At 30.9% G+C, this 12,936-nt stretch overlaps 1 protein-coding gene across 1 annotated transcript in view; it reads left to right on the forward strand.

The window, feature by feature from the left end:
* Naaladl2 (N-acetylated alpha-linked acidic dipeptidase like 2) overlaps positions 1-12,936 on the forward strand; it is an 876,353-nt gene that overhangs the window by 716,369 nt on the left and 147,048 nt on the right. The window contains exon 11 of the mRNA XM_026382942.2: positions 5,735-5,830. Within this exon, the coding sequence (XP_026238727.2) occupies positions 5,735-5,830 (96 nt within the window). The remainder of the gene's footprint in view (positions 1-5,734; positions 5,831-12,936) is intronic.

Below are 12,936 nucleotides of genomic sequence, written 5' to 3' on the forward strand. Positions count from 1 at the left end.
TGTACCTACTGAGTGTTGACCAAAGACTAGGGATGTTTAGAATGGTTTTGCCTAGTGTCTCCACTCAGCCTATGTGAACAAACAATGTTAAGTGATCATTTCTGAAAAATATGCAAAATAATATATTTATTTTGTTATGGCGAGTTGATGTTTATCTGTCTCAATTGAGGCTAAAACTTAATTAAAAATAACCTTCAAGTTTTTCTATTCTTTTCTTCTGTGTATGTACTAATACTGTCTTCTATTGTATTTAAATCCTACAGTATCTTTGTTCTCCATTCATCATATACTTACAATTCTGTTTTCTAGGTAACATTGTTGAACTCTAATTTTCTTTCCTCAAGTTCATTATCTATGAATTCCCTCAAATTTTCTTCTTTAAAAAAATCTCTACTTGTCTTTTGGGTACTTTCTATTACATTACAAATACACCCATGCCAGTTCTATCTAAAATACAACGAATGCACTTTTCCTACCTTGATTCTTTAACTCTTTTAATTTAGCCAATGATTTATTTTTCTAACTTCTCAAGATGATCTGGTTTTTTTTAGAGAAATGTGATTTGGTGTTGATGTCCACTTCTCCTTACATTTTGAGTGCAACAAATTGCCTTCTGTCTCTTTCACCTGTTAGAACTCCTCAGAGACCTCTCTGACAGAAGTCCAGGGACCTCTGAAATTCCACCTCCAACACATATTTTTCTTCTTCATCTTAATTTACTCCCTCTACTGTATCAGTTTTTCATTCAGAGACATTATCTACTTGTCTACCATCCATGACATCAAATATGCATGTTCTCTATACACTTCTCTGATGAGTTCATCCATAATATTTTCAACAAATTATACTTTATCCTCATACCTCTTAAACATTGGTGTTATTCAGAGTATTTTTTCTAATTACTCAAAACGTGTTCTACGCTGTTACATTTTAGCTACCATGTACATATTTCTAAAGTTATCTTTATGTCTCAAATCCAGAATTTGGTCTGAACTTCAGACCAATATCGTTATTCACATTTAGATGACTTCTTTGGAATATCTCACAAACATCTAACCTTCAATGTTTAAAATTAGATGACTTTTCTACCCCAACCCCTCATGTATTTCTATAATTTCTAAATAAACAAATTTCTAACTACTCAAACTATCAAATCTAGAAACACTTGAAATTCCGACTTATTTTTAAGATTTCTGCATCCAATTATTTGCCAATATTGCTAATTTCAGTTATTAAACATTTACCAAACCCATCTCCTCATCTCTTTCTCTAACATCACTCTTTGGTTTTAGTCTCCTGTTCTTTCTCACTATATTAATGCAATATCCTTCTTTCTAAATTTTTTTCCCAGCATATATCTTAAATTTATCCACCACATATGCATTGGTATATGCTATTGTCAATGCAACCTGAAAAAAAAAAATCACTGTTTCACTCAACAAATACTTTACCCCTAATTCCTGTCACCTGCCACAATTAAAAAGCAAAATTTCACATAGAATGCAATATGTAGAGGTTTATTTTTAGTTATTGAAATTTTTTAACCAACTATAATTCTTGGTTACATAGAAAAGTAATTCTTGATCAGAATGGTAAATATCAAACACATTCACCATTAGAGTCACTTCTTCTTCCTTACAGAATAATTTTGTATGGGTTTTTTGTTTGTTTGTTTGCTTGATCTTGAGGATCAGGGAAAAAAATCTGGCGAAGTCTGATAACAGATGAGAGATGAAAGACTATTCTAGGCAGAATAAGAAATAGCATAAATAAAAAAGCAGAGATATTAAAAGTGTGGGTAGAGCTGGTGAATACCCTGTTGCAGAAGAAGCAGAAACAATATAAAAATGGTACAAAAGAGTTTTGAGAAAAAGAAATGATTAAAGTCTAAAGAAGAAAAATAGGGTTGGGACTTGGTTGTGAAATGACATAATGATGAATTTGGTACACATCTAGATAACAGGAAGCATAGTTGGCTATAAGTTATATATAACTGGGTTATGACCAGAGGTAAGAACTTGTAAATGATTGTTCAACCATAGTGTAATTCTATAGTTCAGATGGTAAAGGAAATTGGAATCAAGAATGATATAGATTTTCATATTTTGAAAAATATGTATGCTCATTCAAGATAAGAAATGAAGGCTATAATGAAGGAACACATGATCGTGGTTCAGAACATTATATATTTATGTATTTGAAGGGTCTTGTGGATAAACAGAAATGATAAACTGAGAACAGGGATCAGGCATAGAGATAAAGATATGGGAGTTATCAATTTGAAGTTGATAGGTGAATCCAGACAAACAGACAGTTCCACCCAGGGAGTTTATGTAAACAAAATGATTGAGTAATACTAAGAACAACATAAAGACTCAAAAGAACAAAGAAAATCTAGTTATAGGAAGGTAACAATATGCAAATAAAGAATCAGGAAAGTCAAATCATAGAGTACAGGCAAGAGAATTGGTAAATACTGATAAATGTTACAGAAAGGAGACATGATTAGGGGATATGGGAGGCAAATTGAATTTTACCCCATATCTCAGAAAAAGTTTTATTGTCAATATTTATTCTTGTGCAGTATTCCTAATATGATCTCCAAGTGGCATTCAGTCTATATTTGTTCAAGAATTGCTTAAGTTCAGTCCATGAAGGAATTATTCTAAACAAAACACTTTCTTAGTGGTTAATATTGCTTTACTGCCCTGTCTCTGTGAATATAAAATACTATTTAAATAGTAATCATGTACAGTTAATATAATAGCAGTAGAAAATTTTCATAAAGTGTATTTTCTTCTTTTAAATCATTGCATTATTTTTGTAAGGCTATATAAATACTTACTTATTAAACAGAATTGTTATCTTCACATGTGTATGAAGTAGTGGTTTTGTCTTATTATTTTGAACAAAGTAAAGTTTGATCTTTTTATGTACAGATCTCAGTAGATTAAACATCATAAGATTAAGGACTATGGACTGCATTTAGCACAGTCCCTGGCACATAGTAAGTGTTAAATGAATATTTTTTTTAAAATGATTATATAAGTGAGGTAGTAAACACAAAGAAGAGTAGTCTATTAAAAGATAAATGAAGGAGCAAGACAAATAAAGGAACTGCATTAGAGAATAAGGACCATATTTATAATTTAAATTAATAGGGTTTGCCACTGAATAATTGAAAGTTCAATAAAAATGGTGGTAATTATAATTCCCAGCGTACATCTTTATGGGATCATTCAATTTGAGGCTGGCTGATATTTTACCTATGCAATATTTATTAAGTGTTATTTTTTTAAGTAAGCTGATAAGATAAAAACACTTCAAGAAGTTCATTTAAAACTATTTGTGTGGCAAACTTTTAAAGACATCAAAGATGAATTATAAAGTGAAAATGAATGCAACAGATTATCCATGTTATACATACACTAATCTAGTTTCAAAATGATCTCCATTTAGAAAATAAATATAATTAAACATGAGTTGCTTACTGTCCCTCATAAGATCATGGATTCCCTCTAATTCAACCATCCTACCATAATGAGAAATCCTCTGTATAATGTCCTTGACAAGCTAGTAATGCTCATATTGCCATCAATCTCCACCTCCCTTTCCTTATTGTGGTATCTGTGGGTTTTAGCACATCAACAATGCCACAAATGTGGTGTTTCCATGGGCCAGGCACCCAAGAACTTACATATTTCTGAACTATATAATATTTTCCATGTTTCTTATATGAGGTAACTTATCCTTTAGAGAATAAGATACCCAACTAATGAAGTAGAAAAATTAAACTTTTATCCAACGTTTAGGTTGACTACCCAGCATATCTCTAAAAATATGTTGATAAGCAAAATTAAGTTTATTAGGCCTATCGCCTGTTGAAGAATGAATGTGACGTGGTAGTTTGCTAGGTCTACTGTAACAAAGTTCCACAAACAGGGTAAATTAATAGAAATTCATTGTCTACTGTTGTGGCTGTTGTCAGGGTTGATTCCTTCTAAGAGATGTGAGAGAGAACCAGTTCCCCTGCCTCCTGCATGGATTCTGTGAGTTTTCTTGCAACACCTTTGGTATTCCTTGACATGTAGATACATGATCCCAGTCTCTGACTTCATGTACACATTACATTCTCTCTGTGTGTAATTCTGCCCCCAAATATCCACTTTTTAAAAAGACAATAGTCATATTGCATCAGGGACAATTACCACTCCTATATGACCTACTGTAACTTAACAGGTTACAGTTACATCTGCAGTGAGCTATTTTCTAAGTGTGGTCATGTTCTGAGTCGGACTTTAATATGTACATTTTTAATGGATTCAATTCAACCCATAATACTGTGTCTTAGCAGGCTTTCTGAATGAGGAAATTAGGAAAGATTATTTATTAAATTTTAGGCATGGGTCATATGAATTTTATGGTAAGACTTTACAAAGTGGAGTACTGGTTGGGACTGAGCTGATGTTCTGACAGTTTTTAGATTAGTGGGCAAATGAAAAGAGGAACATGAAACGTGTTTTTGTTAAACTGTTAATCCTGATAGGTACTAACACCATTGGTTGATTCATGGTTTTATTTAAAATTGGGAATATGTTGGAGCAGTCAGATTAATTTTGCCTGATTTCAGTGTTTTTGTAAATAGGGAGTAAAGCATATATCTTGTCACAGAATTGATTAATACATAAGAACTTGGGATTCAGTTGATTTCAGTCCTCATCTATATTAACTTCAATTATATAATCCTAACTCCCCACCATTGATTGTTATAACCCAAAGTAATCTGTTCTGCTGCTGGATAGCTCCATGAATAATAAAATTTAGCCTAAATTTGTAACTCTGCTGTAACTGTTGTTGTAGATTGCTTTGAATCTTTCTTCTCCATGATTGTCTCCAGAAAGATTATTAATTCATTGGTCTCTAAGTCTATTTGTCTATCTAGCTTCATTTATCAAATCCCATGTATTCTATTTTCTAGCCAAATAAACTAGTTCCTTCAGGTTTTCAAGTAAAAGCTATTACTGTAAATAATAATAATTTTATAGGATGATGATTTTGTTGATATATCTAATAGCATTGATTTTGGTAGTAATATCATCATCATTCCATATATTTTTGCATCCTAAAACCTGGTTACACATGTAACCACAAAATGAATTATAGTATGTCTGATTCATTTCAATCATCTTAACACTAAACTTATAACACTAAGTGTTACCATTTTAATGGCAGCAAAAATAACCATATGGGATTTCTACCCCAAATTCATCTTCCTATTATTTTGAAGTTAATTTGAAAATATTTGAAATACTATATACACTTTTTCTAAGATATTATAGGTGATCATATTTGTCAAAACCATTCTGTTCCACCTGTCTTAAAACAGAAAATTCTAAATTTAAAACAGAATTTCAAATAGGTCTTTTGTAATCAAAGCAGATACATAAATATCTGCATTTCAGGGGAAAGGGGTGACAGATGTTAAGATTAATCTCTCTTGCTAAGAAAACATTATTTTGTAAATACAAACAATGTCAAGGTTTATAGAATTCTACTCATTTTAATTTACAAATATTCAGTGATGGATAATTAGATCAGTACAATGAAGTTCAATAATCAACAGGAACCTTAAAGCAATTTAGAGTCACTTTGAATCTTTAAAGAAAATCCAATAAGCACTTGAAAAACAAAATCAATGGTGAGTTTTAAATGTTTCCTTTTTGATTTGCCACAGGGTCCAAGTTTTCTCTCTGAGGCTGTTTTTCCTAAACATGCAACAAAAATTGAAGAAATGGATCCTTTTTTCAACCTTCATGAAACCATAAGCAAGGTAGGGGAAGAGTCCATCATGAACTCATGAATGGAATTGGAAAGGTTTTGTTGTGACTTTTATTGTTTATGTTGGCAGATGCAAAAAAGAAAAATAATCGTGAGAAATAATTTGTAAAGCATGCTAGAAAGAATTTTAATGTATCATATTGCTTTTCTAAGGAGTAAAATTAATAAGCAAATATTCAGAAAAAAATTCATTCAAGGTCATACAAATCTATAACTGGTATTTTATACTAAAATATGTCCTTAATATAACAATTAACTTTTCCTTTATAATCTGAAGATAGGTTTGTGTTATATTCCTAATGCTCTTCATCACTTTAGATATTTACATCAATGCAAAATGGGTCTTTGAATTTCTCTGTCCAAAGTTGCTTTCAATATTCAAGATACTTCTTTGTGGTACTTACTGGTTATAGTAAGAAGTGATTCTTTTTTTGAAGGAAGAGGTTAGTCTGCTTTAAAAATAAAACTTGTTTTTACTCAATGGTAGGTATACTTATATCTTTAGTGCATTTCCTTAGCCATAAGTTTATTGTGAGGAAAATGAAGTTTTACAGTGTGAAATAAATAAATTTAATGTTCCTGGCATCACATGACATCATGCACATTTTTACATTTGCCAATTATTTATCTGAACTGTCAAAACCTGCCTTTTGGGATAGATTTTATAAAGGATATTGGCATTTCAGTACTTTAAGAATAATCCATATTTATATGTGCTTACTTGAAAGATTTAATCATCTTTAAATCTTAGTGAAATTTTACAAGGTTGTTTTTCTCCTTCAAAAAACGGAAGTGTGGCAAAATGAACCAAGCTTTGATGATGGAGTGAGCTCAGGGGAGAAACAAGAGTCTAAGGCCATCTCTGATGTTTAAGAGCTAGAATTTATTTTATTTCTAAGCCTTTAAAATAAGAGAAGTGTGAGTTATATTTTATTTAAAATTGTTCTAAGCTTGAAATATCTGGATCTTAGCTAAATGTTTATCATAGTTTTATTTCTAGTCTATCCCAGTTCCATATTTTACTTTTTAATATCTCCATCATTTGATTTTGTATTATTATTTGGATATAAGAAGAATAGAAATGAGTTTAACTACTTCCTTAGTATCCGCAATCTTAATACTTACTGATTATATATGTGCGTGTATATACCTACATATTATTTCACACAAGTATAAATAAATATAAATATGTATATATATTTGAACTAATATATACATATATTTGGGTGAACATATGCATATACTTTATGATAAATAAATGTATATTTTCAAATATTCTGGCTACTTAGAATATATGTTTTTACTTATTTTTAAGCAAATAATTTGAAGATTTAAAGGTAATGGAATAATGATATTTTCTCCATTTTCCTTGTTTTTCTGATGATCAGAAATATCAAGGATTTTGGTGGTAGGGGTGACTTGAGACCATATTAACATCAGATATATAATGAGATGAGAATATTGTTAGCAAAGAAAATGTTGGCTCTTTTATTATAGAGGTATGCACACACATGCTAATTCTCAGATCTTAGCTGTATTTAAGAAGAACAGTGCTGAGAACATGTTGAGAAATAGGCATGGGTTAGGAAGGGAGAAGGGGAGCCTGGACATTTTTAAGAGGTCAGTATTTAATGTGAACTAGACAGAAGATAAGAGATTATTAAACGAGAAGGTATAAATGTTTTTATATATTTTCAAATATATTTGATATGTAAATGGATATTTCATTAAACCACTAAATGAATATTGTGAAAAATCCATGTCTGTGAAAAAAATAGAACCCATTTAAAGGCAGAAACAAGAGTTCTAGGATTTTTTTTATGACCACATGTATTATCCAGTATTAATTTTCTCTTCCCAATTATAGTGGATACTTTCATTGATGTTGTAGACATGGACAAAGGGAAGAAAAGGATCTTTACAGTTTAATCATTTTACAAATAACAGAACTGAGGACCTGTACAAAGAACTGTTTAATAGTGTCTGAATTTATTTCAATGTGAATTTTTTGGAACAACAACAAAATAAAAGCACCTATTAAGTATAGAATAATTGAACAAAATGCATGATGAGAAAATATGGAGCTTGGATTTTAGTTCTGTTTTAGCTACCAAATTCCCATCTTACTTAGTACAATGTTATTTTTACACCAATAAGTCATATACTCCCAGTGTTCTTCCTCACTTGCAATCTCTGAAGTCAGAAGACACTATTTATTGTGTTTTCTCTAGAAATGTTGCATGTGTGTGATTCAGTACCATTATTAACATTAAAAAATTCTAGGGCTAAAATCTTTAAATAGATTGTTACCTGCATTTTCTGAATTTTGTTTTTACTTTAAGGCAAAAATCTGTCTATTTCATGCTTTCTTGCTTTCTCTCAAAGATGTGAAAATATGTATGTATTTATCTCCAAAGTACGAAAACAGAGAGCTAAAGTAATTAATTCAATGCTGAGAATACAGGAAGTGACCCAAATGGACTTGTGAAGAATTGAAGTCTTTAGAATGTCTCATTTCACTAGGGGTAATGGTGGTGTTTTCACAGCATGCCACATGTTTATGACATTCCTGTTCCACATAATAGCACAATATGATAAAAACAACATTTGACCTATATTAAAAGACACACTAGGATCAATTCTTGTCTATCAATTATGCCAAACTGATATGAAATATAAGAAATATTTGGTAAAATTGTGACACATATTTAGTACTAAATATTAATATTTAGTACTAAGGAATAACCAGTAGTATAATATTAATAAATATTAAAAAATTTTCAAGAAGCTAGAGTAAGTGAAATATTAGAGACATATTCCTTGTTTCTTCCAATAAAAGTTTATATTTGACATAACATTGTAAGTCACATATTCTTAGTCATCTGTAAATAACATAATAAATACATGCATTTAGTATCATCAGTGATAATAGTGATATCATCTTGTATCCTTTCCAAGTGAGTAACAATTTGCATTCTAGACTTTCTCTTACATTATATATGCTTTTATGTGAATATAAATAATTTCTGCATATAAGTTAAGAATGTATTATTTGTGCTGTACTGAATTTAAATAATATTTTAAAATAAATGTCATATAGTATGTGAGTTGTGAGTCCTTGAAGGTGGGTATTCAATGTCCTGTAGTGTTGTTGTTGTTGTTGTTTTTATGAAGTTTGAATTTGTCTTGGCATTTGTCTTTTTGATGTAAAGCATGGAACCTAAGAAAATAATGCATGAAGCTCAATATTGATGCCAAAAGGTGTAATCCATCATGGCTTCAGTGACTGTCAGGTGGGTCCATATACAGTTGCTGAAGGGCGACCCATGCTGCATCAATGTTGAGGCTGTTTTTCTTATCCTCTATAATTACCTTCAAGGTAGTATTTATTTTTAAAATTATCACAGAAGCCAAACATGAAATTAAATACCAGTATAAATCTTAGCTGCTTAATCTTTCAATAACTGAATAAAAACCAACATGGATTCATGTTTTGAAATAGACTTATTTACACTCTCCTTTTACACCTAGGAATTTTCTAGCTATGTTTTCAAATCTTCAGCATTTCACTCGTAAGCTGTTATTAGTTATCTAAGCATTCTAGTAGTCTACTGTAAATGACACAGGGAGCAAAAACACTTGATATTCCAAAACAATTAGTACACAGGAATTGGTCCCAGGGAATTAGTAAGGCAAGTAAATTATTTCATAGTGTGTTATAGGAGGTGATCGTAATGTGGTCAAAATATGGAAGGGGAAAGAAAAGACTAAGGATAGAATGATTTATGTAATCTGTGAGGAAAGGATGGAAGGAAGAAGATGGAACCTGAGATTACTATTAGAAGATTTGAAGAATTCACCAGAGAAGTGACATTTGAGAAATTTAGTAGTTTTAAACTTTGTCTTAATGTCATTGAGCTTCCCCTGAGAGTGATTTAAAGATTGGGCTGTTGGTGATAGTGTGTGAAAATAATGATGTGCATTTTAGAAAAAAAAAATGACAGGTTTGTGAGACAATTTTAAAATCAAATAATATGTTGCATAATATATGAAACACAAAGAAGAGTAAGGAGTCAAGAGTAATTTTAATAGTTCTGTCTTAAGCCAAGTTGATATTATTGGTTAATTATTAACTAAATCAGGAATTGGTTTGGAGAAAGTGATGACTTTGACATTGGACATGTGGATATTTGGCATGCTATGGTACATCCAGGCAGATGTGTTCAGGAGGTAGCAGGACACATATGAGTTTCCTTGGGAAATCCTGGCCTACAATGCACTGTAGAATATATATATATATAGTGTCCACTACTCACAAATCAATTTAAACTAAAAATTAATTTTGATTAAATTAGAATTTCAATTAGAGTTTCAATTCCTCAGTGACATTAGCCACAACTCATGACGGGTGTCTAGGTATGCCAGTAGCTACTGTGTCTCAGCAGATTACAAAAAAATTTATAGCATCATTGACAATGCAGGTGATGTTACCCTGACAATCATGCAGAGGAGGAAGAACAAAAAGAGATGGAAAAGTCCTAGGATAAAATGGCACTTGTAATATGCAAAAAAAAGAATAATTTTTAAAGGGGAGAATTTTGAAAACTATATCCATTCAATCAACTTTTTACTCATATAATTTTTAAGCCAATTATTTGGATTTTTTTTATGGTTTTCTTTCTCATTTATGCCTGACCTTCAGGTCTTTGCTATATTCAGTAAACAGGTTCACATTGCTTGTTATCCATTCCTTAGACTATTTTAGTAGATGTAATGTCCCGTATATAATATTTATTTATTTAACTTATTTTATTAGCATTTTATTCCTAAAATTTTGTTCATAACAGATATCTAATTAATGATGGGTATAAACTTGTACTTAAACAAAGCAAAAAATAGTTTATCTGTATTTAGAAGACTTTACAATCAAATGTGAATATAGGTTATTTGGGGTACCAGAGGAAAGGTATCATCTATTAAGTTACTGGGTTGATATTACATTTCATTTGGCACTTCAAATACTTTATATTATAAGTAAAAATCTCTGAATATGAACAGTACATCCAGTAAAGCAAAAATATATGTGGTATCATGAAAACCAACAAATCATCTAATTATTTTTGCAAGTTTTTCAAGTAATATTAGTTTGACTTTTTATTGTCTTTCCAATCCTATTTTAGAAAAGAATGTCATTGTTTTTCTTTAATATTAGATATGCAGTAATAGTATAAGGCTTTCAATAATACTTCCTTAAGAAGAGTTACATATTTCCTTTTCCTTTATATAATGTCTAACCATGATCTTTTACTAAAAGTATTTGGGGGTGGCCAGGTGTGTTGGTACATGCCTGTAATCCCAGTGCCTTGGGAGGCTGAGGCAGGAGGATCCTGAGTTCAAAGCCAGCCTCGGCAAAAGCGAGGTACTAAGCAACTCAGTGAGACCCTGTCTCAAAATAAAATACAAAAATAGGGCTGGGGATGTGGGTTAGTGGCCAAGTGCCCCTGAGTTCAATCCTCAGTATCCCCCAAATTATTTGGGGGTATTAAGGGTGGGAGCAGGGATGACAAATGGGAGATCAGTGGAATGAATCTGACCAAACATTTCTATGTACATATAAGAATATACCAAAGTAAAATTCACCTTTATATATATTCATAATGCATTAATTAAAAAAAAATTATAAATAAGTAGAAGAAAGATCAATAGAGTAGAGGAAAGGCAACAGGAGGAGAGAGGAGGGAAGGGAAACAGAAGAAAAGGAAACAGAATTGGAGCAAATTATATTCCATGCTTATATAATTATGTCAAAATGAACCCCAATATTATGTATAACTATAATGAACTAATAAAAATTCTCAGAAGTAAAAGAATACATCAGTAAACATCTGATATTTGAGTGGAAAGGAGTGGCAAGGAGTAATAATAGTTAAAAAGTAAAGATAGCAGGGGTGCGGGGGGGCTGGGGTTGTGGCTCAGGGGTAGAGTGCTCACCTAGTCTGCTTGAGGCATTGAGTTCCATCCTCAGCACCACATAAATGCAAAATAAAGATATTCTGTCTACATAAAACTAAAAACTAAATGTTTTTTTAAAAAGTAAAGATAGCACTGGCCGTGCATAACTTTGTATGTTATTTAAGTATATCTATGTACCCAGCAGAATAGAATAGTGACAAGTATCAGTGGTTCAACTTAATAACAAGAAAACATTAGCAAGTTTTGCACCTGCTCCAATTTGCACCTTGTAAGTTTGCAAGACACACTGCTTCAGGTCAATTTTACCTTAGTATTTCAGGAATCCCAGATATTTTGCTACTCGTGATAAATAGCCTTGCAGGACAGTTGTCATTAAGTAATGTTGAATATTAAGAGTAGGCAGTGTATTCAATCTGCAGTGCATGCATATAATCTGTTTTTTAAAATCTCTATTTTTCAGGGAATCTACAGCATTAATCCTAAATGTATTTTCTATTTAACAACAACAAAAAGAACTATTGGGTATTACAATATCGAAAAGAAAATATAGTAGGAATAGTGGGGTTTTTTCTCATTATGTATGTGTAGAAATATTAAAATAAGATTAAACTTTAGAGTAAGGCAGTGTTGATCAAAGCCTAGAAATTATGGTTAGTAATCCTTATATAGTTTGTATCCTATAATACATTTATATTTGCTTTTTTTGGGATATAATTTAAACTCAGTTTTATAGTGATATAAATAAAGATATAAGCAAAGGTTAATGGTGATGTCTTTAGTGATGAAAAACATTTAAATGATTCTAAGTTTTAATGATTTCAGCTAATATTAATTGCATCCAGCTATAAATCATCCTTTAGAGTTATAAAACTGTAATTATTTTGATTAATGGAATCATATTTGTTAACATATTATGTGGCTTTTGAAAGATAAATTTTCTATTTTTAAAAAATATCATTTTGAAAACATGTTTATACCAGTTGCTACAATATTGTTAATATTCTTAGAGCATGTTAACTGAAAACTTAAGAAAATCTAATGATTTTATAATTGTAAACTAGACAGACTAAAATACACAATGATTTAAATTCTCTTAATCATAGCTTTGCAAAACAGTTAAGTTGC

The sequence above is a fragment of the Urocitellus parryii genome, chromosome 2, assembly GCF_045843805.1.
Source record: "Urocitellus parryii isolate mUroPar1 chromosome 2, mUroPar1.hap1, whole genome shotgun sequence".
Taxonomy (NCBI): domain Eukaryota; kingdom Metazoa; phylum Chordata; class Mammalia; order Rodentia; family Sciuridae; genus Urocitellus; species Urocitellus parryii.